Source organism: Prunus dulcis, chromosome 4, assembly GCF_902201215.1.
Source record: "Prunus dulcis chromosome 4, ALMONDv2, whole genome shotgun sequence".
Taxonomy (NCBI): Eukaryota; Viridiplantae; Streptophyta; class Magnoliopsida; order Rosales; family Rosaceae; genus Prunus; species Prunus dulcis.
Genome location: NC_047653.1, coordinates 2789924 through 2815097, shown reverse-complemented (window position 1 = coordinate 2815097; position 25174 = coordinate 2789924). Strand labels below are relative to the sequence as shown.

At 38.0% G+C, this 25174-nt stretch overlaps 6 protein-coding genes across 6 annotated transcripts; 3 read left to right on the top strand and 3 right to left on the bottom strand.

The window, feature by feature from the left end:
- Positions 1-1289: 1289 nt before the first annotated feature.
- Positions 1290-3503, top strand: LOC117623971 (ras-related protein RABA1f). The gene is made up of 2 exons (XM_034355043.1): positions 1290-1872; positions 2787-3503. The coding sequence occupies exons 1-2, from the start codon at positions 1652-1654 to the stop codon at positions 3217-3219; spliced, it is 654 nt and encodes a 217-aa protein (XP_034210934.1). The 5' UTR covers positions 1290-1651; the 3' UTR covers positions 3220-3503.
- Positions 3504-3722: 219 nt separating this feature from the next.
- Positions 3723-5144, bottom strand: LOC117623973. Its single transcript, XM_034355045.1, has 2 exons — positions 4440-5144; positions 3723-3978 (listed from the first exon to the last, which is right to left on the bottom strand). Exon 1 carries the CDS (start codon positions 4825-4827, stop codon positions 4462-4464), a length of 366 nt encoding a protein of 121 aa, XP_034210936.1. The 5' UTR covers positions 4828-5144; the 3' UTR covers positions 3723-3978; positions 4440-4461.
- Positions 5145-5272: 128 nt separating this feature from the next.
- Positions 5273-7842, bottom strand: LOC117623972 (28 kDa heat- and acid-stable phosphoprotein-like). The gene is made up of 8 exons (XM_034355044.1): positions 7537-7842; positions 6642-6679; positions 6462-6548; positions 6261-6344; positions 6135-6169; positions 5961-6046; positions 5627-5692; positions 5273-5531 (listed from the first exon to the last, which is right to left on the bottom strand). Exons 1-8 carry the CDS (start codon positions 7601-7603, stop codon positions 5497-5499), a joined length of 498 nt encoding a protein of 165 aa, XP_034210935.1. The 5' UTR covers positions 7604-7842; the 3' UTR covers positions 5273-5496.
- Positions 7843-9713: 1871 nt separating this feature from the next.
- Positions 9714-11260, top strand: LOC117626272 (cyanidin 3-O-galactoside 2''-O-xylosyltransferase FGGT1-like). The gene has a single exon (XM_034357945.1). The coding sequence runs from the start codon at positions 9770-9772 to the stop codon at positions 11147-11149; it is 1380 nt and encodes a 459-aa protein (XP_034213836.1). The 5' UTR covers positions 9714-9769; the 3' UTR covers positions 11150-11260.
- Positions 11261-11416: 156 nt separating this feature from the next.
- Positions 11417-17479, bottom strand: LOC117626237. The gene is made up of 3 exons (XM_034357899.1): positions 17302-17479; positions 11887-12007; positions 11417-11808 (listed from the first exon to the last, which is right to left on the bottom strand). Exons 1-3 carry the CDS (start codon positions 17461-17463, stop codon positions 11696-11698), a joined length of 396 nt encoding a protein of 131 aa, XP_034213790.1. The 5' UTR covers positions 17464-17479; the 3' UTR covers positions 11417-11695.
- Positions 17480-20631: 3152 nt separating this feature from the next.
- On the top strand, positions 20632-22782 carry LOC117623811 (cyanidin 3-O-galactoside 2''-O-xylosyltransferase FGGT1-like). The gene has a single exon (XM_034354801.1). It carries the CDS (start codon positions 20806-20808, stop codon positions 22183-22185), a length of 1380 nt encoding a protein of 459 aa, XP_034210692.1. The 5' UTR covers positions 20632-20805; the 3' UTR covers positions 22186-22782.
- The last annotated feature ends 2392 nt before the right edge of the window (positions 22783-25174 follow it).

The following is a 25174-nucleotide window of genomic DNA, read 5'->3' as shown; positions in this document are numbered from 1 at the left end:
CACGTTTACAGTGGTTGATGATCATCAGATCAGATCAGATCATATGCGTCTGCCCCTGCAATAATCTGCAATCTGCATATGCCCCACGAGTGGGTTAGGTGAAGTGTGAAGACTGGAGTGAACAGTCACCTAGCTCGATGGGATAGTTCTTGTTCTTGCCCCACTTATGTGATTTGTACGTTTTTGTTCTTCATGTATATGTTATTTAATTTGGAAATTGATGTGAAAGGACAAGGGAGAGACCCTTTCATATCAATTTTATTTATTTATTTTGGTTGGGAACTTTTATATATAGCATTTTAGTTTTTTATTTTTGGTCTGAAATATAGCATTTTAGTTTGTGTATCAGTTGAGGAGTGCTTGTCGGTCTAGCTCTTGTATTATTCTTGAAGACAATATGGGCCTCGTTGTATCAACCCATTAAAAGTTTACAAGCAATTCATGAGGCAGCCCATCAAACTGGGCCATTTATAGGCTCTACCTCATCGTCTGCATACATAAAGAATTTTATAGTGAGGTTTTTATTTAAGGTCCTTAGATGCAGTTTTATCTTTTTATTATTGGATCAAATTAGTTAGTAGTTGGATCAAATTAGTTAGTTTGATCCAACGGTTAAAAAAATAGTCTTATCTCCTGCATACATATAACAATGTCTCAAATATATAAGAATTCTATAGTGAGGCCTGGAGTATAGAATGACTCCTCAAATATACGCGTAATCCTGTGAGGTATAACGCAGTTAGTTGAGCTCTTTCATTTTTATTCATGTTGGTAGAAGTTCGAAACTTCTAAATACCCAATGAATATTTGTATAAACCCCCTTCCCCAATCCCTTGTACTAACAGAAAATATATGGTGCCATGCATGATGCTGTGAATATATCTGACTCTGAAATGGAATACCAAATTGGAGGACATATGGCTTGCCATACAAAATACAATTTATATAAATTTGAAAATTTTATGATAAACCTCAAATTAATCAAGTGGGTTTTTGAAAAGCAACAAACTTTTTTGTTTTGTCTAATCTCAGAAAGCAAAATCCAGTAGGTTTCTCATTTGATATCGTCTTTCAAATTTCAAATGAGTCTCACTCATTCAAACGAACAGATTTCACAGGTGTTGTGTTATGGTAAAACTCATTTGGCTTTTAGTTATAGTCATCAGAGCTTTGACATTCGCTGCTCTTTCCTTTTTTAAATAAAAGAAACAAATTTCCAAAAATAAGGTATTGAATCCAAATAAATAATAAAAGTTTGTATTTCCACAAGAATTCGGGTGCTTTTTGTCAATTTTCTTTGCTGTGACCAAAAGGGAAAAAGGCTAAGAAATTTGTTTGGGACCGGAGTCTTTAATCATAACCACAATTTTGCCAACTAAGAAACCCCACAATTCCAGCTTGCTTCCTGTCTTCAACCTCCATTTTGCTATTTCTCTCGAAATCAAACAAAACCCATTCACCACCATAACTCACATACAGACATAGACCGCCATGCTTCTTAATATTTATACAACATAATTCCAAAACCCATTTACCCATCAATCCAACTTGTTTGATTTCTCTCAGAAACAAAGAAAAAGACAAACACAATAAAAAAGAGAAGACAAAAAAATTCACCAGGTAAAAACTAAAATATATTCTCTGCAAGGAGATGGGGGCGTACAGAGCAGACGACGATTATGATTACTTGTTCAAGGTGGTTTTGATCGGTGACTCAGGGGTCGGAAAATCGAACCTTTTGTCCAGGTTCACGAGGAACGAGTTCAGCCTTGAATCAAAGTCCACCATTGGCGTCGAGTTCGCTACCAGAAGCATTCGGGTCGATGATAAGGTCGTCAAGGCTCAGATTTGGGACACCGCCGGCCAAGAAAGGTTTGGATCCACATTCTCTGATTCTTTTAAATTTTGGGTTTTTTTTGGATCTTGGAATCGCATTTTCATTTCTTTTTCTGGGTTCTCTTGGCTGCCTGAGAAATTTAGCTACATGGGTATTATACAGATTTGATTATCTAAGTCTGGATCGGAAAAGGATCATTTTTATGCCTCTGTTTGGTTAATGTGTATTCTTTGACCCTTTGTTTGGTTGCTTAGAATGCTGAGGAAGAAAACATGAAATTGCAAATGAAAAATTTTGCGATTTTAATTCTCTTATTGAACTTCTGAAAAACTGACTGGTTAGTGGACTTTGTTTATAATGTTAAGCTGAAAGTCTGTACAGTTTCTGGCCTTTTAACTTCTTTTTTTGCTGATTTAGCTCTGGTGCATTTTGTAGTGTTCTATAAGTGATTAGGTGCCTTTTTCACTCTGCTATAGTTTTTAGGATGTGGCACAGTTTGACGACCATTCAGCAACTGCATTTTCAGATAGCTATGTTCTTTCTCTAACTTCAAACTAAATCCGAAGTTGATATGTCATTGATATTGTTATTAATCATACATGTTCGAACATTTTGTCATTCTTTCGATTTCAAAGTGGCATGTTGTTTCATTTGATAGATCATATGACTTAATACACCACTGCAACTCCGTGAAAAGACACCTTAGCATTCTTCTAGTCCTCTATGTCTATTGGTGCTGTGTAAACCAATCCTGGCAATAATGGTAATGAATCAGAATGCATCTTGTTTTGAAGCTCTGAAATGCCTAATAACAAGGAAATGCTGCAACAATAAATGGAAAAGAAGGGTCTCCTACAAATCTAGCAAATTATCTTCCTTCCTCTGTTTCCGCCCCTAACAGGGATGGTTTGTAAACATCCATCTCACTTCTCCTTTTCTTTTGTTTAAGGTATCGTGCAATCACAAGTGCGTACTATCGAGGTGCCGTTGGTGCATTACTAGTCTATGATGTTACTCGTCATGTTACATTTGAGAATGTGGAAAGATGGCTGAAGGAGCTAAGGGATCATACAGATGCCAACATTGTGATCATGCTAGTCGGAAACAAGGGAGATCTGCGTCACCTGCGAGCCGTTTCCACCGAGGATGCTAAGGCTTTTGCTGAACGAGAGAACACATTTTTCATGGAAACGTCTGCCCTCGAGTCGATGAATGTCGACAATGCTTTCACAGAAGTGCTGACCCAGATCTATCGGGTTGTGAGCAGGAAGGCCCTTGACATTGGGGATGATCCAGCAGCCTTGCCCAAAGGACAGACGATCAACGTTGGGGGCAAGGATGATGTATCAGCTGTGAAGAAAGTAGGATGCTGCTCTGCTTAAATTTTGAGGAATGGTTCAAGTGGCTTTCAAGGTTCTATCCCGAGGTCATGTCTATACAGAGGTTGACCTGACTCGACGAAATTGCTTTCTGAACAGAACATGAACTCTTTGAAACATTATGCTTTGGATACTCGAAAGCTTGCCTATGTTAGCCAAAACTTTAGGATGTTAAGAATATGTTACTGTTCTTTCCTTTGATTCAATTTGAACTACTTGCTTCCCCTTGTGTATTATTATCCTTCCTCGGTTGAGTTTTATATAAAGTTCGGTTGTTTGATCTAAAATTGAGCCAAGTGAGATGCTATTTTTGTTATTCGGCAAAGCTCCATAGCAGACCAGATAACCTTTGAGCAAGCTTCATATGGCATTGATTAGAAATTTCATGCACAAGGAATAGATTTTGTATCGAGTTCGTCAATAAGGCGATACCATATGTGTGTTTTATCGAGTCCACTGGGTTTATCTTTTGGTTCAGCAAGATTAGAACTCTAATTACAACAAACTAAAACAGACACCAAACTGGTGACGTAAACATTTATCAATTATCACCTGCTTAACCATCGTCAAATGAAATGATTCTCACAAGATTATATAATTCACAGCCCTAAATTATCTGGTAACATTCTCCAGGATGCTCAAGCCACATTGATAAACCCTGTTTTCAACACTGTAAGGCTCGCTGTACAGAAAGTTAACAGTCTTGACACTGGTGAACCGAACCAGCTTGTCCTCCCTCCCTAAACCCTAGAGATGTGGCATCTGCATTCATCAGTATATAGCGAATCAGCAACACAACAAGATCATATGTACGGAAAATATGACAAATGTTTCAGAAGCAACATACAGGGACAATTATATGTGACTGGGGGAAACAGCAAATGTCCAATTTACTAAGGTTAGACCATGAAACATTAGGAAGTTTTACAAAACTCACCATAAACAAGATGATTTTCAGTCCATTTTACTCTAAATGCTTCACAACCAGACAATTCAAAATCCTGAATTTTCCAATAACATCAATCCCATCCGACCTATTCAAAATTGGAACTTTCTTCTTTTCCAATTGCAGAAAAGAGTAAATGAAATCCAAACCCAGTAATCACAGTAAAGCCAACATAAATTCAAGTTCAAGAGAACCCATAATGTTGTTTTAAATTGTTTCTTTTTAAAAAGTAAAAGCGAAAGCCGAAAATTGAAAACCCAGAAGAAAGCAAACTCACTGGGAATCGGAGAACAGAGTGATCAGCGCGGAGCTTCATCGGCTTTTTCGGGAGGAGGAGGAGAATCGTCATGGCGGCCAAAAGAGGGCAGAGGATTGGAGCCCTTGATGACCCAACCGAGGGCAAAAAAGGAAACTCCAGCGAGAATGGCGGTGCCCCAGGCGTGGGAGTACCATTTGCTATACTGCCTGATGGCGAACTTCCATTGCTCTCTGAGCGTTGCCGGGTCAGGGTTTGACGCGTCGGGCGGGTTCGGGTAGTGGATCTTTTGGCCCGAGAAACTTTTGTTGGTGTTGTTGGCGCGGCCATTTTTCATGTCAGCTGGAACTTTAGCTGAAGAAGAAGAAGAAGGAGGAGGAACATTTTGAGGTGTATTGGGTTCAGCCATGTCTGCGTCTTAAGCTCTCTCTCGGTGCCTCAGTTTCTTTTGTGCTTCTGGTTTTGCCGAACTGTATGTTGTTATGCTGTATATATTTCCTTCGTCTACCACCTGTCTTAAAGGAGACATATGGGATATGGCTCTCTCACAGTGTTTTGACATATGGCCCTCCACAGTGTTTTGCATTTTTCTTTTTGATAAACTAGTCTTATTATGAAGAGGGAGTTTGAAATGAGGTGCAATGCGAGAAACACACTCCCTCTATCAACCGACCTAAACCACATTTTTCACTTTTTGTTTAAGTTTTCATTTGATTCATAAAAGAAAATTTACCAAAATATATACTGTTATCCAAATATAAAACAGCATAATTTCAATCTCACTTAGGCATTCTAATTGGTAAATTGCTCAGTCCATGTTCTAGCATAAATGAAACCTCTTTTATACAGTAAAGATTATAAAAGATTCTAACAAGTTTAAAAGTCTAAATGGTTTTGAATACATAATAATATGGTAAATTTCTATAGCAAATAACAAAATGGGAAAAAGTTTATTGTTTTCTCAATCACCAATTTGGAATACTGGTGTTCAATAATTGATTAAACTAATACTTTAAAGTGTAGAGACCACAATAGTTCTGGTACTATCGGCAGGATAACTTGTTTGGTTTCAAACAGATCATTTGCGGGCTGCCACCTTCTTCTGTTCTTTGGCTGAAATAATTTGAGTAAAGAATTACAAATCATGTAAATCTAGAAAAGGAAAAAGGAACAAGAAATTAGTGGTGGTCTCAGACTCAGAACATTACCAGCTCTTTCTTCTTCTCTCTTTTTAGCAGCTTCGGCCCTTTGTTCTCTTATAAGGGCTAAACGCTCTGCATAAACAAGAAGAGGAGATCAAGAAATTTTTTGAAACTATAAAGAACTCAGCTATTGTTTTTGCTCTAAAGAACTCAGCTAACAAGAGTTTTGAGCATTAGCCATTAATTATGTGAAACAAAATATAGGCCAGGTAACAAAAATTACGAATGTTACACAGAGATTCTAACTTCATGACAGATATTACAAGGCAAGCCAATCCTTACGTGACACATCAGTCAGCTAACATCAGTGTCCTGACTAACACTAATCAATGACACTTACCTAAATCTTTCCTTGCTTCCTCAGTTTTTCCTTGTTCTTGCAACCTCATATATCTCTCACGGGCTCTCTGTTTCTCTATCTCTTCTCTGAAAACAAAAGCACAAAAATTGAGGATGTATAAAACTGATTAAGATCAAAAAGATATTCATACAACTCAAGTTTCACCCAACAAACCTTTCACGCCTTGAGAGTTCAGTTGTTTTTCCAATCTGTAAAAAATACATAAATAAATAAGACAAATATTACTTCGTCATAAAATTCACTATCAGAACTAAGTTCAAAGAAATTTGCAAAACTTACATCAATGTCTTTAACTTTCAAGGTCTTTGGCTTTACCAAATTAGGATTTTCAATCTCAATAATACCTTGAATTCCCTTCTTCTTCTGCAAATTATTGGACAACATGACAAGTGATTTCACATTATTACTTACACATTTAAAAAGTATAAAACAACAAGAAGAAAAAACCTTCTACATATATAGCAGTATATGTTTACTCACTTCATCTTGTCCTTCCGATTCATCTCCAGACTCCTCTTCTGAACTTTCTAAAATTTCTTCTTCAACTTCATCATGTTCAGCTTCTTTCTGATAGAAACAAACAAAATAACTTGCTTACTCCGAAAAATCGATAATTTTGTATCACCATATAATTTGTGAGAGAGAGGCAGCCAGACATACCTTTGAAAAAGTGCGAGGACGAGTAGAGGTACCAGCAACTGCAAATGTATATTAGAACGCACATGAGAACTATACCAATCTAAACAGAAATTCCTACTACAAATTTATAGGCACTACTAACAAACACTCATTCTCCCTCCATCTCTCTAACTCACACAGAGAGCTTTTGACAACATGTAGTAGGCCATAAGAGATCGATGTCTTGCCCATACTTCTTTATCTCACATCATGCCACCTTCCCTTCCATCGCAATAGTAAAAGGAAGATGGGAATCAAATTTGCTCACCTTTTACAAGTTCTATTGGTATCTTTTTGCTCATAACACTATTAACTGAAATCTCATTTAAAGCGAGTCAATAACTCAATATCGACAACCAATAGTGAAACACCACGCCTGAAATTGTTTTAATTTCTTATTTACGGGACCAATAAACTATAATTATTTTATGGGTTATTCAGCCAATATAGCATAATTTTAACTTGCAGTTACATAGAACACATAGCCAAAATATTCAATCTCCCAAAACTTCACAACATCTTTTTTTTTTCTTCCCTATTTTAACCAATAATAACAATGTAAATTCGTTTGCATGATCTCCTAATTGCAATATCAAACAAACCAACAATGAACATTCGAATCAATGCAATCACTCATAAAATAGAACCTGAAACAAATTGATCAAACAACAACAATAGAATTTTTCGATTAGTAGCTGCAAAACACACCCCAATCACACAATATCTAACGAGCCAGCAGGCCTTAATCCTCTGTTTGGTTACCGAGAAACACCAGAAAGTGGGAGGGAAAACAAAATAATTCAACTAACTAGTTTTGAAACCAAACAAAAAAATCTGTAAATAAGAAAGAGAGAAAATTAAGAATTGTTTGGCTTACGAAGATCTTCGGGAGTGGAGAACTGGCGTTGACCGTTGGGCTTGCCCTTGAACTTTCCCCTTCCCATCTTTTGAATACAAAAAAGAAGATGAAGCAGAAGCTGCAAATTTGGGTTCAAAGGCGATCAAATTGAGAATCAGTTTTCGATTATATAAAACAATCCAAAAATCTTGGTTGATTATATGTGGGCACTAGGATTCGATTATATTTCACTGCGATTTCTAAAAACCCTAGTCGTCCCGGGAAAGATCAAAGAAGTTGTGAGAGCCGTGTTGTGGAGGGAAATCCTTTTTTGTGAAGGCTTCGGTTTTATTGACTCTCCTATGCTATGGGTCTAGTGATCAATTGACTGTAATACCCCTTTAAATTTTAAAAGACCGAGTAAACAAGGACCCAATTATTTGGAACTCAATTTGTAGCCCATTATTATTATGGGCTGACTAACAAGGACCCAATTCCATAAAAGTTAAATCCATCTGGTCCACCACTTTGCAATCCACCCGCAAAATTTGAAGTGTACAAGAAGTTGTAACGCCCAAAAAAAGAAGGGTAAAATGCGGTTTTGCTCCATAAATTATAAGGCAATTCGAATTTACCCTTCTGAATTATTTCGTCTATCGATTTATTTATTGTGTTTGTTTAAAATAGCCAATATGGGGCCTATTGTTAGTTTTATGAGGATTTTATCCACATTACCTGTAACATCCCATATTGACTAACGAATATGGGGTGATGTGCTTTATATGTATATGCCCATCTCCATCTAGCACGAGGTTTTTTGGGAGCTCACTGGTTTCAGAGTCATGGGAATTCCGAAGTTAAGCAAGTTTGGGCTAAAGCAATCCCAAGAATGGTGACCCACTGAGAAGTTGCTCGTGAGTTCCTAGAAACAAAACTGTGAGGGCAGAGAGGGGGGCTCAAAGCAGACAATATCGTGCTACGGCGGAGCCAATCTCGGGATGTGACAATTTAGTAACAGAGCCACTCTGCCGTGTGGTGTGAGTGTGTCGATGAGGACTTCGGGCCCCTAAAGGGGGTGGATTGTAACATCCCACATCGACCAACGTAGAGGGGGTGATGTCCCTTATTTGTACATGCCCGCCTTCATCTAGCACGAGACCTTTTGGGAGCTCACTGGTTTCAGAGTCATGGGAACTCCGAAATTAAGCGAGTTAGGGCTAGAGCAATCCCAAGATGGGTGACCTACTGAGAAGTTGCTCGTGAGTTCCCAAAAACAAAATCGTGAGGGCAGAGAGTGGGGCCCAAAGCGGATAATATCGTGCTTCGGCGGAGCCGATCTCGGGATGTGACATTACTTTCGAATCGCATGCCCCTCACGTGTCCATTTAGACGGAAACATGGATGAAATATCCAGAAATCTAACGACATGTCCCATATAGACTATTTTAAACGAATAGAAGGACTAAATTGGCAGACGAAATAATTCAGGGAGTAAGTTCGAAATGCCTTATAATTCAGAGGCAAAACGGTTAAAAATCCCAAATTTTTGCAATTTTTGCCTTGCCAAAACCATTATACGTTTAGCTAGAAGAAAAAAGAAAGAAAGAAAAGAGGTATCAACTCTCAATCTTATCTAACACTATTATTAAAGAAAGAGTTCATTTTGAACCACTTTATTAAATAAAAGAAAGTTGATAGGTAAGAGTACAATTGTAATAACGGCCTCACATGCATAACATATCTGAGATTTTCTACTATTTAATTAACACAATAAATGTCGAATTTTTTTTTTTCCCGAACAAGAGGGAATTTTGAATGAAAGCACACAGATTTACTATGAAACTAATAGTATGCAACAGCCAAAGCTAGGGAGCAAACATATATATGTGCATCACCAACAATTCACCATTTAATCCACCCACTAGAAAAACAAAAGAAAAGAAAGCTGGATCGCCCAAAAACGACCACGTCTTCCTCATATTTGTTGTGATCGAATACAAAGTATCTAGTCCACCCACCAGTTTAGTTAATTTCTGCAAGAAGTTCGTGATTTGTTGTTAGGCATGCAAGACTCATTTCCAAGCTTGACGTTATTCATCTTCATCTCTCTCTCTCTCTCTCTCTCTCTCTCTCTCTCTCTAGGAACATTTTATTTTTAAACTTTGGTTACAACAGCAGGGCTCCTGATTTGTGTTTGACAAAACTCATTATTTCCAATCTGTTCTAGGAACATTTGATTTCCTCGATTTCAGCTAATTTACTTGCTGCAAATATGACTGACCAAACCCTTCACATTGCCATGTACCCTTGGTTTGCCATGGGGCACCTGACCTCATTTCTGCACATCTCCAACAAACTTGCCCAAAGAGGCCACAGAATCTCCTTCTTTTCACCATCCAAAGTACAACAAAAGTTGGAGGCTTTTAATCTCCACTCTCATCGCATTTCCTTCATCCCAATCGACGTCCCACATGTCGACGGCCTTCCTCCTGGCACCGAAACCACAGCCGACGTTCCTTTCCCCTTGCACTCTCTCCTCGTGACCGCCATCGACCTCACACGCCCTGCCATTGAACAAGCACTTTGTGAGCTCAGGCCCAACTTTGTTTTCTTCGACTTCACACATTGGCTGCCCGAGTTGTTGCATAAGCTGGATATAGGCATCAAGTCTGTGCATTACTGCACAATTAGTCCTGCAACTGTTGGGTTTCTGATAAGCCCGGAAAGAAAACTTTTCGAAAAATCATTGACAGAAGCTGATCTTATGGAGCCTCCACCATCTTTCCCTGCATCATCAATCAAGCTACAAACCCACGAAGCTCGAGCGCTGGTAGGCGCCACATTGATGGAGTATGGGCGTGGGGTTACATTCCTGGAACGCCAAATGGGCTCTTTTAGCAACTGTGATGCCATTGCTTTCAAAACTTGCAGAGAAATGGAAGGGCCTTATTGTGATTATGTTGAAACCCAGTTTGGAAAGCCAGTGATTCTTGCAGGGCCGGTGGTGCCAGAGTCCCCAACTACAGAGTTAGATGAGAAATGGGCAAAATGGTTTGATGGGTTCGAAGCCAAAACAGTGATATACTGCGCGTTTGGCAGTGAATGCATTCTGAACAAGGCTCAGTTCCAGGAATTGCTATTGGGTTTTGAGCTTACCGGTCTGCCGTTCTTCACCGCCCTGAAGCCACCCATGGGAGTCGAATCGATTGAGGCAGCATTGCCAGAAGGGTTTGAAGAGAGGGTGCAAGGAAGAGGAATTGTTCATGGGGGTTGGGTTCAGCAGCCATTGATATTGAAGCACCCTTCTGTGGGGTGCTTTGTGACCCACTGCGGTTCGGGGTCTTTATCGGAGGCTCTGATGAATGAGTGCCGATTGGTGCTTCTGCCAAATGTGGGAGATCAGATCATCAATGCAAGAATGATGAGCAGGGATTTGAAAGTGGGAGTGGAGGTTGAGAAAAGAGATGAAGATGGGGTGTTTACAATGGAGGGTGTCTGCAAGGCTGTGAAAACTGTGATGGATGATGAGAGTGAGGTAGCCAAGGAGGTGAGGACCAACCATGCTAAGTGGAGGGAGTTTTTCACTGGCAAAGGGCTCGAGAACTCTTGCTTAGATAGCTTTGAACAGAAGCTGCATCAACTGCTTCAATGAATTTTCTGTGTGTAACTTTAAAGGCCCCCTGATTGCTTTAATTCACACACAGACGCACACTTGTATAATTTTGCCAATCTTATAATTGAGTTTTATTATTATTGAGCTTAATCAAGGGTCTTCTTCTTTGACAAACAGACAATACTTTAATTCTCACCCCAATTTCTTTTGTTATGTGTATGACAAACGATCTTCTTAATCAAATTTTTTTTTTTTTCTTCAAGTTCGTAGACATATATTGAGAAGGAACTGAACATTGACTCTTCCTTTTCTAAGATAATGATACACAACTAAATTTTTCTTGACGAGTAAGTTGTATATCAAGCCACATCCACAAAAGTGACTCAAAGGTAACAAACCACAACCCACAGGGTGCATCTTCCAATATCTCAAAGGGGGGTGAACCTTCTGGTTTGCTCCGCTCGATATATCTCAAAGATGCTCCAAGATCTAAAACTCCACACTTCAGGTGCCAAACCACATGTAGTGCCAGTGGCATCACCAAGATGTGCATGCTCATCCTTATGCGCAATTACCAGACGATAATTATCGAACTGGCCTGGCCAAAGCAAAACAGGCATCTGAATTTACTGACATCAACAACTCTATGACAGCAACCTCATTTGGACGCTGGACCTTAAGAACCGGTTCTGTTAAACCTATTTGAGACAATCTCAAAGGTTAGTGGCAGCTAATTACACAATAATAATAGATTACAAAAAACAGCTAGCACTTACCAGGTGAAAGTTTTCGCCCTCTATATAATTCTTTTGCTAAGGGATTGGCAGCCCAATGGTTAACAGCCACACTGCCCAAAGGTTGGAAGCCCACTATCTTACCATCGGTTGACAGAACCACCTAAATTTTTCCAAAGAGTATGCAGAAATGTTAAAAACATTGAAAAGGTACAAGGAGGATAATCAACAATAGAGTAATAAGCCGAGAGCTACATGATCATGATTTTCCCAAATACCACATGATGGCAATGATATGGTACACCAGCATCCTAAATATGTAACCTATAAGACATTTCTCCATATAGGTGGTCACAGTATCTTAGAAATAATTGTGAAGGAGAAAGATAACCAAATTGAATGGTGGCTGAAAAAACACATGAAAGTAAACTTTTACACACAAGTTACCGGATAACTAGCGATATCTTGTGCTGATGCTTTCAAGTCTTCATCAATTTTCTCTGAAGAGGAAGAAAAAGAGTGCTATAACTAGCGATATCTTGCGCTGATAACCAGCATCCTAAAGATGTAACCTATAAGACATTTCTACATATACTGGTCCTTTTTAAAAAAATGATTTCATAAACCGCTCGGCTATACGTAGTTTTTTTAGTTTTTTATTTAATTGAGTACACGAGGGTAGTATACTATTATATATATAAAAAGGCCGGCCCATGGCCTAAGTCCACGTGTCAAAGAGGCCTAAACCCACGTGTCAAGGAGTAAAGCCATACTATTTTTTAAATGCAAAAAAGGAGTATAGCCAATAGCTGTACTATGTTTTATAAATTCAATTAAATAGTATAGCCGTGGGCTGTTATTATACATATAAAAAGCCCCATGGCCTAAGCCAGGTCCCATAATTTTTAAATGCCCACGTAAGTCGGCTAAATACTATTTTTAAAATAAATAAATAGTATCAAAAAAAATACATACGTGTCAAAGAGGCCTAAGCCATACTATTTTTTAAATGCAAAAAAAGAGTATAGCCGAGCGGCTATACTTTTTTTTAAAATTCAAATAAATAGTATAGCCGTGCGGCTATACTATTATATATATAAAAAAGGCCGGCCCATGGCCTAAGCCCACGTGTCAAAGAGGCCTAAGCCATACTATTTTTTAAATGCAAAAAAGGAGTATAGCCGAATGGCTATACTTTTTTTTTTAAATTCAAATAAATAGTATAGCCGTGCGGCTATACTATTATTTATAAAAAAGGCTGGCCCATGGCCTAAGCCCACGTGTCAAAGAGGTAAACCGATAGTATTTTTTAGATGCAAAAAAGTAGTATAGCCGAGCGGCTATACTTTCTTTTAAAAATTCAAATAAATGGTATAGCCGTGCGGCTATACTATTATATATATAAAATGGCCGACCCATGGCCTAAGCCCATGTATCAAAGAGGCCTAGGCCCACGTGTCAAAGAGTTAAAGCCATACTATTTTTTAAATGAAAAAAAGGAGTACACTATTTTTTTAAAATTCAAATAAATAGTATAGCCGTTCGGCTATACTATTATATATATATATATATATATATATATATAAAGGCCGGCCCATGGCCTAAGCCCTCGTGCCAAAGAGGCCTAAGCCCACGTGTCAAAGAGGTAAAGCCATACTATTTTTTAAATGCAAAAAAGGAGTATAGCCGAACGACTATACTTTTTTTTTTTAAATTCAAATAAATAGTATAGCCGTGCGGCTATACTATTATGTATTTAAAAAGGCCGGCCCATGGCCTAAGCCCACGTGTCAAAGAGGCCTAAGCCATACTATTTTTTAAATGCAAAAAAAAAGTATAGCCAAACGGCTATACTATTTTTTTAAAATTCAAATAAATAGTATAGCCGTGCGGCTATACTATTATTTATAAAATAAGGCCGGCCCATGGCCTAAGCCCACGTGTCAAAGAGGCCGAAGCCATACTATTTTTTAAATGCAAAGATGGAGTATAGCCGAACGGCTATACTATTTTTTAAAAATTCAAACAAATAGTATAGCCGTGCGGCGATACTATTATATATATAAAAAGGTCGGCCATGGCCTAAGCCCACGTGTCAAAGAGGTAAAGCCATACTATTTTTTAAATGCAAAAAAGGAGTATAGCCGAATGGCTATACTTTTTTTTTTTCAAATTCAAATAAATAGTATATCTATATATATATATATATATATATAAAGGCCGGACCATGGCCTGAGCCCACGTGTCAAAGAGGTAAAGCCATACTATTTTTGGGATGAGGAGTGGGATGTATGAATTGAGTTTTTCTTTTGATGTTGAATATATTTTATGTTTTGGGATTGATTATTATGCTTGAATGACAATTAATACTTACATTTGATAGAATATTTTGGCTTAAAAACAATTAGTAGTACAATTGATCTATATTATATTATTTATAATTTTTTTAATTAAATTAAATTAATGTTCAAAAGGCTTACGTTTCGCATTTTCAAACATTGGTTTATACATATATATAGTGATTACGGATCTTATGACGAAGATAACCTATCCACATTTCCTGATGTTGATTCGAAGTTTGTTTGTTTGTTTGTGTGTGTGTGTGTGTGTGTGTAGCAGAGCACAATTGATTCAATTAAACGTTTTCCTAGGACATATTACAATTCTGATTGATCATGTGATGAAAAGTTTCTCCTTCAGTTTTTCTTTCCGGGAAACGATTAGAAGTTACTTCTCATATCTGACCCCAAAAAAGAAAAAACACTACAAAAAAATAAGCAACTTATAATTATAAATAATTTAAATAGTGCTAACTTCATAATAAATAATCAAAAGTTGTATCTTCATTACAAAGGTTTTCTAAGGAACTGTAATAGTTATTGGGATTCGGGTTGGGATTAGGATTGGGATTTTGTTGTGCGAAATCTAATGTCGACCCAAGCATACCCCTCAAGGCAGAAACACCATCAACCTCATAATTATAATTATTAGTATTATCATCTCCCGGCCAGACCAAGTAGTGCTCAATTGGATCCCGCAAAGGATGATTAGTTTCCTTAATCACTTCCCTTGTTTTGTCCAAATCCAACAAACATCCCTCGTCGTCCTTAATGTTGTTACCACCATGAACATGATCATGATTGTTCTCAAAATTTGGGGTTGTGTTAGCCCAGATGTCCTCAGATTTCGATATCGGTTGTGTCTTGACACACTCTACCTTACCATGTTCCCATTCTTCATTCCAACAAAGTTCCTCACCACTATTGTTGTCACCTTGATAATGATCAAACCCACGATTATCACTCTCGAAATTTAGGCTTGGATTATACAAGAAGTCTTCGGATTCTGATATTGGTTGGAAAGAGACACATTCCGATTTACCCTCTTCCAAAATTTTGTCCCAGAAAGATATGTTGTTGTCGCCACCATCGTTTTTCTTGTTAAGACGATCACACTCAAAATTTGGGGTTGAAGTAAACAAGACGTCTTCAGAATTTGCTAGTTGATGAGTCTTATCATATTCCAAAATTCTATCCCGACAAGTTCCATAATCGTCATTGTTGTTGCCATGTTGATCAGTAAAAACATTACGATTACTCTCCAAATTTTGGGTTGAATTATGCAAGACCTCTTCGGATTTCGAAATTGGTTGCATCAAGGCACATTGCGCTTTACCATCCTCCCAATCTTTGCACCAAGAAGATCCCTCTCCCCCATTGATGTTACCATGATGAGTATCAAACACATTACGATCACTCTCGAAATTTATGGTTGAATCATACAAAACGTCTTCGGATTTTGATATTGGTTTCAGAACACCTTGTGTGTAACCATCTTTCAAAATCTCATCCCAAAACCACCCGTCATCGTGGCCGCCGCAGACACCATTGTTGTTCCCAAGACGGTGATCATGTTGACTATCAAGCTTTAGGGTTGAACTAGAACATATGTCTTTATGCCTTGAAATTGGTTCCACCCAAACACTATCCTCAAAACTTAGGTTTGATGGTGAGGTAGAGACACATTTTGCCTCACCCTTCTCCAAAACATGTGAACCTTTCATCCTCTTGTTAGTATGGTCCTGAAGAAGCACCAAGTATTTGTCTCTCAACGAAAACATGTCCTTAACTGTTCGACATGACTTCACCTCCTCCGCAAGCTGTCCCTGAACCTCATTATCAGGTTCCTCTCTCTTCCTCTTCTTCTGCAGTCTAACCTTGAAATCAATGGCGTTAGTAGGTGCCTGGTCTGATTGCATGAAGCGGTCGAGGACGGTCGAGGGAAGTGTTGTCCGGGGACCAGTAAGGCCTGCCTGCTTCAGAGAGCACAACAATGCCAATTTCTGCTTCAAACTTTTTGCAGAAGTCTTTACCCTTGCTAAACAGGCCGCTGCGCCTCTTTGAGAAGCTCACATACCTTCTGTTTTTATACACCTTCGCTTCTTTCTGCTCCATTGTTACTTCTGAAGCTTTTCTCTTCATCTTGTTAGTGTGCTTATAGAGAGGTGCTTTAGGTTAACAAAAAAATATATTTAGCTGACGAACCATTAATAACTGTGTATATATAGTTTGTGGTTTTGTTAACCTCGTTGCCTTAGGAAGGTTTGGGTGAAAGGCAAACAGGGAAATAGATCAGGAAAGTCAATGAAGTTTTTCTAAGTGGACTAGGTATATAAATAATTAAATAATGAAATACCCAAAAAAAAAATAAGGAAATAGATTTTAGAAAGTATAGCTGTTGAAGAAAATTAAATATAATACCTGCTTGCCAAAGGAATCAAAACCGAAAGCCAGCCCATGGCCTAACCCCACGTGTCAAAGAGGCCTAGGCCCACGTCTCAAAGAGGTAAAGCCATACTATTTTTTAAATGCAAAAAAGGAGTATAGCCGCATGGCTATACTATTTTTTTTAAATTCAAAAAATAAGTATAGCCGCTATTATATATATAAAAAGGCCGGCCCATGGCCTAAGCCCACGTGTCAAAGAGGCCTAAGCCCACGTGTCAAAGAGGTAAAGCCATACTATTTTTAAATGCAAAAAAAGAGTATAGCCGAACGGCTGTACTATTTTTTTAAAAATTCGAAAAAATTGTATAGCCGTGCGGCTATCCTATTTTATATACCAGGTACATATACCTGTATGTCATGTACATAATTTAATGTGGGTACTTGTCTGATCGATTGATATAATATGTGGGTCCTTATTTTTTATTGATTAAATTATATTTTATCAATATATTAGGAATATTATCAAGAAAAGAATTCAAAATTTAAATTCTAGAATTCAATTACAAGGAAATAATGCATTAAATTTAAATTTTCAATGTGTTTTCCTTATTTACCTCAAAGGCTAAAATCGTGGTCACAATATCTCAGAAATAATTGTGAAGGAGAAAGATAACCAAATTGAATGGTGGCTGAAAAAACACATGAAAGTAAAATTTTACACACAAGTTACCTGATAACTAGCGATATCTTGTGCTGATGCTTTCAAATCTTCATCAATTTTCTCTGAAGAGGAAGAAAAAGTTGACATGTCTTCCCTGTTGGACGAATCTTCAACTACCATCCTCAAGTAATTTGGTACTTTACCAGTCCAAGCACCCACATCTGTTTCCATCTTGATCTCACCCGGCCAATCCAAGGCATCTTTCATCTTTTCGACAAGTGAGACGCAAAAATATGCTTCCAACTGTACAAACAGAGTCCCAAATTCATATTTTTCTCAGACCAACTAAGAAGCATTGTAAGATGAGGCGAAAAGGTAAATCTTTATTTTTCATTTCATCACAACCCTTTATTGAGTACACTTGTAGGAGAACTTCTATATATGCAACCTGCTTCTCATTCTCCCATTTTAGGAAGCCTCCAGTGAAAATTGTTCACAAACTAATTATAGATAAGTTTATTACAGAATCCAAAATATTTTCAATTTGATTGACATGATATTATCATTCCTCTCGGTGCATGCATACCTTCACAGCATCCGCCGACTGATATAGTGCACCATCAACTTCAGATGATGGAAAAGACCTGTCTTCTCTCAAGTACTTTCCACCTTTATGTGGATAGGTAAAACCAAGTTGGCCAAGAGCACTGATTGTAATGAGAAAAATTCCACTTGCAAGGGTGACAGATAGCATTCTAACAAGAAAGAGGCCGTCTGAAATAAACGTAACCAGTTAGCATTGCACCGAGTTCAAATTCATTATCCAATCTGAACTCAATTGATCAAAGGGTCCCAGACATACCTGCAGCAATTGCAATCTGGGTTGAGAACAGATCTAATAACAAAATTTTACATTTGTTTTACAAAAATTTTCACATGCATGCTTCAGGTCTTAAAGATTAACTTAACCAAGAAATAAAGGGAACATATGTACTGAAGTACCTTCTTATTTGACGAATTAGTGGAATTTGCAACGACACCACATGATAGTTGCTTATCCGGCATTGTGTAAAGATCTTCGTAATACATGTCTATTATGTCCGCCAATCCAACCTACAAATTGTGTAAACGCCATTAGTGAGTTTGAGCTCTGAACACGGCTTTAGGGCTTTTGAACGTTGAGGCACTACTACAAATTTATAGGCATTACTAACAAATACTCATTCTCCCTCCATCTCTCTAACTCACACATAGAGCTTTTGACAAAATGTAGTAGGCCTTAAGAGATCGATGTCGTGCCCATACTTGTTTATCTCCCAAAACTTCACAATATCCTCTTTTTTTTTTCTCCCTCTTTTAACCAATAATAACAACGTAAATTTGTTTGCATGTGATCTCCAAATTGTAATATCAAACAAATTGAGAATTAGTATTCGATTATATAAAACAATCCAAAAAACTTGGTTGATTATATATATGCACTAGGGTTAGATTATATTTCTGTGATTTCTAAAAACCCTAGTCGTCGTCCCGGGAAAGATCAAAGAAATTGTGAGAGTCGTGTTGTGCAGGGAAATCCTTTTAAGTGAAGGCTTCAGTTTTATTGACTCTCTTATGCTATGGGTCTAGTGGTCAATTGACTGTAAAACCCCTTTATATTTGAAAAGACTGAGTGCCTGTTTAGCATTGCTTATTTGGGGTGATGAGTGATTTTTTAAAAAATTTGGGAAACCTAGCCCGTCTGGTAAATTATGTCATATCCCGGGATAGGCTCCACCATAACACGATATTGTCCACTTTGGGCTTCCGCCCTCCCAGTTTTGTTTCTGGGAACTCACGAGCAACTTCCCAGTTGGTCAGCCATCCAGGGATTGCTCTAGCCCAAACTCGCTTAACTTCCGAGTTCCCATAATTCCGAAGCCAGTTAGCTCCCAAAAGGCTTCGTGCTAGATGGAGGTGGGAATGTACATATAAAGCACATCACCCCATGTCCGTTGGTCGATGTGAGATGTTACAATCCACCCCTCTTAGGGGCCCAACTTCCTCATTGGCACACTCGCACCACACGACAGAGTGGAGTATCACATCCCGGAATTTGCTCCGCCGTAGCACGATATTGTCCGCTTTGGGCCTCCGCCCTCACGGTTTTGTTTCTGGGAACTCACGAGCAACTTCTCAGTGGGTCACCTATCTTGGGATTGCTCTAGCCCAAACTTGCTTAACTTCGGAGTTCTCATGACTTCAAAGCCAGTGAGCTCCCAAAAGGTCTCGTGCTAAATGGAGGTGGGCATGAACATATAAAGCACATCACCCCCTCTCCGTTGGTCGATGTGGGATGTTACAAATTATGAGAAAATCACTTATTGTTAAAAATTGTTGTGAGAGAAATCTATAAGGGAAAACAGCTAATGAGGTGCTTTCATTTTCTGATTATGCGGGAATCAATTTTGAAGAGGCGCTAGGTTTATTGATTATGTAGAAATCATTTTCTAATTATGCGGGAATTAGTACAAACAACACTTTTAATAAAAAGTTTACCAAACGCCAAACTACTTTCTCTCACAGCAAATCTTACAGCGATTATTTTCACAGTACAGCAATGCCAAACTGGCACTGAGTAAACAAGGACCCAATTATTTGGAACTCAATTTATAGCCCATTATTATTATGGGCTGACTAACAAGGACCAATTCCATAATTTTAAATCCATCTGGTCCACCTTGCAATCCACGGTCCAACCACAAAATTTGAAGTGAACAATTTGTTGTGACACCCACACACACACACACACACACACAAAAAAAAAAAAACAAAAAAAAAAAAAACACATTCACTTGATGTTTAGCTAGAAAAAGAAAGGGAGACATTTTTTTTCACCACTTTAATTCAAGGTGTGCATGCTCACCACTTTTATTAACACTTGACACATGTTTATAAGCATAATAATGATTACACAAATCAAAATAAAAAGTTAACTATGGTTATGCCTATAGATACATATCAAAGTATTAAGAAAAGAGATGAGCATACACCTTGGGTTAAATAGTGGGCAAAAATATTTCAAAAAAAACAAGGGTATCAACTCAATCTTATCCACACTATTATTAAAGAGAAAGTTCATGTTGAACCACTTTTTTGGCAAAGTTCTGTGCCTCTATTTATATTTGCATTAAATAAAAGAAAATTGATATTATTAAATAGAAAGCTCATTTTGAACCACTTTTTTGGCAAAGTTCTGCCTCTATTTATATTTGCATTAAATAAAAGAAGATTGATATTATTAAAGATAAGGCTCAATTTGAATTGAACCACTTTTTTGTCAAAGTTCTGCCTCTATTTATATTTGCATTACATAAAAGAAAATTGATAGGTAAGAATCCAATAATAAATAATAACGACTTCACAATAACGCCCTCACATCCACACTAATTTATCACCGCAACCACGCACCTCAACTCAAGGGCTTCCAACTATCTCTCCCTGCATTACCAAGCTCAAGCTCAGCACCACCAGGCTCAAACCCATCAAAATTAGGTGATTTCCTTGATTTCACCCAATTTACTTGCTGCAAATATGGCTGACCAAACCCTTCACATTGCCATGTACCCTTGGTTTGCCATGGGGCACCTGACCTCATTTCTGCACATCTCCAACAAACTTGCTCAAAGAGGCCACAGAATCTCCTTCTTTTCACCATCAAAAGTACAACAAAAGTTGGAGGCTTTTAATCTCCACTCTCATCGCATTTCCTTCATCCCAATCGACGTCCCACATGTCGACGGCCTTCCTCCCGGCACCGAAACCACAGCCGACGTTCCTTCCCTCTTGCAGCCTCTCCTCGTGACCGCCATGGACCTCACACGCCCTGCCATTGAACAAGCACTTTGTGAGCTCAGGCCCAACTTTGTTTTCTTTGACTTCACACATTGGCTGCCCGAGTTGTTGCATAAGCTGGATATAGGCATCAAGTCTGTGTATTACTGCACAATTAGTCCGGTAACTGTGGGGTTTCTGATGTGCCCGGAAAGAAAACTTTTGGAAATATCATTGACAGAAGCTGATCTTATGGAGCCTCCACCATCTTTCCCTGCATCATCAATCAAGCTACAAACCCACGAAGCTCGAGCGCTGGTGGGCGCCTCATTGATGGAATTTGGGCGTGGGGTTACATTCCTGGAACGCCAAATGGGCTCTTTTAGCAACTGTGATGCCATTGCTTTCAAAACTTGCAGAGAAATGGAAGGGCCTTATTGTGATTATGTTGAAACCCAGTTTGGAAAGCCAGTGATTCTTGCAGGGCCGGTGGTGCCAGAGTCCCCAACTACAGAGTTAGATGAGAAATGGGCAAAATGGTTTGATGGGTTCAAAGCCAAAACCGTGATATACTGTGCGTTTGGCAGTGAATGCATTCTGAACAAGGCTCAGTTGCAGGAATTGCTATTGGGTTTTGAGCTTACGGGTCTGCCATTCTTCGCAGCCCTGAAGCCACCCATGGGAGTCGAATCGATTGAGGCAGCATTGCCAGAAGGGTTTGAAGAGAGGGTGCAAGGAAGAGGAATTGTTCATGGGGGTTGGGTTCAGCAGCCATTGATATTGAAGCACCCTTCTGTGGGGTGCTTTGTGACCCATTGCGGTTCGGGGTCTTTATCGGAGGCTCTGGTGAATGAGTGCCGATTGGTGCTGCTGCCAAATATGGGAGATCAGATCATCAATGCAAGAATGATGAGCAGGGATTTGAAAGTGGGAGTGGAGGTTGAGAAAGGAGATGAAGATGGGGTGTTTACAACGGAGGGTGTCTGCAAGGCTGTGAAAACTGTGATGGATGATGAGAGTGAGGTAGCCAAAGAGGTGTGGACCAACCATGCTAAGTGGAGGGAGTTTCTCTCAGGCAAAGAGCTTGAGAACTCTTGCTTAAATAGCTTTGAACAGAAGCTGCAGCAACTGCTTCAATGAATTTTCTCTCTAATCTCCACAGTCCTCTCCTGGTGCCTCTCCTTCTGCCCTTTGGGGCGGCTCCCCCGCCACCTCTGGTGTGGCTACTCTGACTCCTTTTTGTGTGGCTCTTTTCCTTTCCTTTCCTTTTAGTTTTTCCCTTTGAAAGCCCTTCCTCTCTTGTATTTTCTCACACTTCTCCATCTGAAATTCCTCTCCCATTGCTCCATCACTTCTCCCTCGTCTCTCTGTCCTCTCACCCCTCCACAACTCCGTCTACCCGTGTCTCTCCTCCCACCAAATCTCAAACCCAAATGCCCTATATCCCTAAAATTTACTTGATTTGACACTCAATTGCTGCGGTTGTTTTAGTCCATCAACCCTTTCTCAGATCTAAGACTTGGATTTGCACTTGTGGGCTCTGTTTATCCATGGTCATTTTTTACCACTACTTGATTGATCGCTTGAGTATGATGCATGGTCGCCTGCTCCCCAAAATCCACACTCTTCAAATCTCCTCTTCCCGGGGGTTTTTGTATATTGTGGGCTTTTGTTGTTTCAGCCTCCTATTTTGGTGTTTAGGTTAATCGTTTTATTAGTCCTTGAACTTTGATTCGATTTACATTTGAGTACCTAAATGATGCTAAACTAACCTTAAAATTAACTGAGTACACCGTATAATCTAAGTACACCCTAATATTTTAATTAAAATGTAAAATTAACTAAGTACACCATATAGAACTACCAAAAATACCCCTGGTACACCCTAATACTTGTAGCATTATTTTATAGTTGATTTTTTTAATAGTGTTTATAAATCTTTTGACTTTTCATATGGATTTATGCTTCTACTAAAATTGTTGACACTTTTTTTGCAATTCCAAGTTCTTGCAATCACCACCTCTTTCGTTAAAAACATAATAGGATAAATGGGAAATTAAACACAAATTATCTCATAACATTTTTTGTGTTGAAAGAAACCAAATGAGCAAAAAGCCATCATAATTACCCATGCACGAAGCTGAGACAAACACATGGAGATTTATCCATGGCTCCAAAAAAACAAAAAAAAAACATGCTTTTGGTTGTTCAGAGAAGGTCCAGGTAAGTCAGATTGATTTTCATATTCATAAAGAAACTTTGACTTTGACTTTGACTTTGATTCGGTTTCTTTTCTTATTGCTGATTGGGTAATTAGGATGATAAAAGATTGTTGGAGCATAAACACAAAGAACAGGAAGGCTTCATCTGCTCCAATTCATTCTGAATTGCGGATCACAAAGATGGGAACCAAGTAATCTCTTGATTATGGTTGAATATGGTTAGTATGGTGTATTTATTAAAATTATATCTGTTTCACAATTCCATATATCCTTTTTGGTCATTTTATATTAGGATAAATCAGTAATTCAATATATATTTTTGTAGTTGGGTGAACTCAGTTAATTTTAGGGTTCGCTTAGCAGCACTCTTTCCAAAATGGTTCACGTGGTACACAACCAGTTAACACGACACGAATTCACATGAAAAATTCAATATTTGGGTTTGAGTTATGGGGTCGGGTTAATAACATGTTGACCCGTTAAGCTAACTGGTCGTATCAGGGCAAGAAAGTCGAATGTGTAACACATTTTTAGAAAGATACAGAAAATTCCCATTGCGCTGCAGGGATGTTTTGGAAATTGTTGATTTCTTTGTATATATATACATCTAACATTGTGGGTAATATAATATTGATTTTCGCAAAGGCATACAAATAGAAAGATGGCTTATTATCACAAAATGTTCCTAAAGTTTATGAAACTATCAAATTGCATCCTTCTTTTTTTTTCTTTTTTTTTTTTGTAATTGGTGGTCCTCAAGGTTAGTATATGTGATCACAAATGGTCCCTGCCGTTAGGTTCCCTCAAAAACTCCTTTAGTTTGCTGACATGGCATATATATATATATATATATATATCGAAAAACATCCCTGAGGTTCACGCATCTATCACAAATAGTCCATACGAAATTTTTTACTTTTTAAATTTAAAATTATAAAAATGTTGTTTTCTTTTTAAAATTTTATGAATTTTAAATTATTTTAAAATATATATTATTATTTAAATACGCATGACACTATATTATTGTAAACGTTGGCCCCATATATATGCCACATCAACAAACTAATAGAGTTTTTTTTAAATAATTTAAAATTCAAAAAAATTTAAAAATGAAAAAACTAAGGGTTTAGGATTTATAAATGGTCATCAAGATTAAAATCCTTCTATAAATAATTTTTTAATTTATAAATACTTTTAAAAAGAAAACCAAAATTTTATGAATTTTAAATTTAAACATTTAAAAATTTCGTAAGGGCCATTTGTGATAGGTGTGTGAACCTCATAGATGTTTTGTGATATATATGTATGTCATATCAGTAAATTGTGATTGCATATACTAACCTTGACAAATAACACAAAACAACATTAATGATGCAATCTGATAGTTTCGTAAACTTAAGAGACGTTTTGTGATAATAAGCCTAGAAAGATTGATTTTCGCAAACGCATACAACATAGAACAAGACGATTACTACTTTGGTTTCTCAGGCAGAAGGAAAGAAAGAAGAAGAACATTCCTTGAACCTTCTTGAAAGTAGTCGGTTTCTGGGGCTTGGTCTCCCCACCTCACCGAAAAAGAGAATAAAGAAAAAGGAAGAAGAGGAAGAAGAATCCAACCCAACCTAACCTTCTTCTCGAAGGAACACCTCAGGCAGTACCAACCACCAGGTTCAGCGACTCCAGCTTTCTTCATCTTCTCTGCTGCTCGATGAGATATATATATATATATATATATATATTTTTTTTTTCCAGTTTTTTCCTTTTTAAATTTTTTTAAAAAATATAAACGGGTAAAACGGATCGTATCGTATCATTCGCAAATTGTAACGAGTCGTGTTCGTGTTTGATATTTTTCACCCGTTAGCTTAATGGGTCATGTCCGATTGATACGAACACGACCCGAAACC

What these genes read in the sequence shown, in the direction of transcription:
- LOC117623971 (XM_034355043.1), top strand. Translation starts at nt 1,652, where the DNA reads ATGGGGGCGTACAGAGCAGACGACGATTATGATTACTTGTTCAAGGTG. An exon ending in GACACCGCCGGCCAAGAAAG is followed by an intron (nt 1,873 to 2,786) that starts GTTTGGATCCAC and finishes CTTTTGTTTAAG; the next exon opens with GTATCGTGCAATCACAAGTG.
- LOC117623973 (XM_034355045.1), bottom strand. Translation starts at nt 4,827, where the DNA reads ATGGCTGAACCCAATACACCTCAAAATGTTCCTCCTCCTTCTTCTTCT.
- LOC117623972 (XM_034355044.1), bottom strand. Translation starts at nt 7,603, where the DNA reads ATGGGAAGGGGAAAGTTCAAGGGCAAGCCCAACGGTCAACGCCAGTTC. An exon ending in AATCGGAAGGACAAGATGAA is followed by an intron (nt 6,345 to 6,461) that starts GTGAGTAAACAT and finishes AATAATTTGCAG; the next exon opens with AAGAAGAAGGGAATTCAAGG. An exon ending in GGAAGCAAGGAAAGATTTAG is followed by an intron (nt 5,693 to 5,960) that starts GTAAGTGTCATT and finishes TTGTTTATGCAG; the next exon opens with AGCGTTTAGCCCTTATAAGA.
- LOC117626272 (XM_034357945.1), top strand. Translation starts at nt 9,770, where the DNA reads ATGACTGACCAAACCCTTCACATTGCCATGTACCCTTGGTTTGCCATG.
- LOC117626237 (XM_034357899.1), bottom strand. Translation starts at nt 17,463, where the DNA reads ATGGAAACAGATGTGGGTGCTTGGACTGGTAAAGTACCAAATTACTTG. An exon ending in AAGATATCGCTAGTTATCAG is followed by an intron (nt 12,008 to 17,301) that starts GTAACTTGTGTG and finishes GGAAAAATTTAG; the next exon opens with GTGGTTCTGTCAACCGATGG. An exon ending in AGGGCGAAAACTTTCACCTG is followed by an intron (nt 11,809 to 11,886) that starts GTAAGTGCTAGC and finishes TGTCTCAAATAG; the next exon opens with GTTTAACAGAACCGGTTCTT.
- LOC117623811 (XM_034354801.1), top strand. Translation starts at nt 20,806, where the DNA reads ATGGCTGACCAAACCCTTCACATTGCCATGTACCCTTGGTTTGCCATG.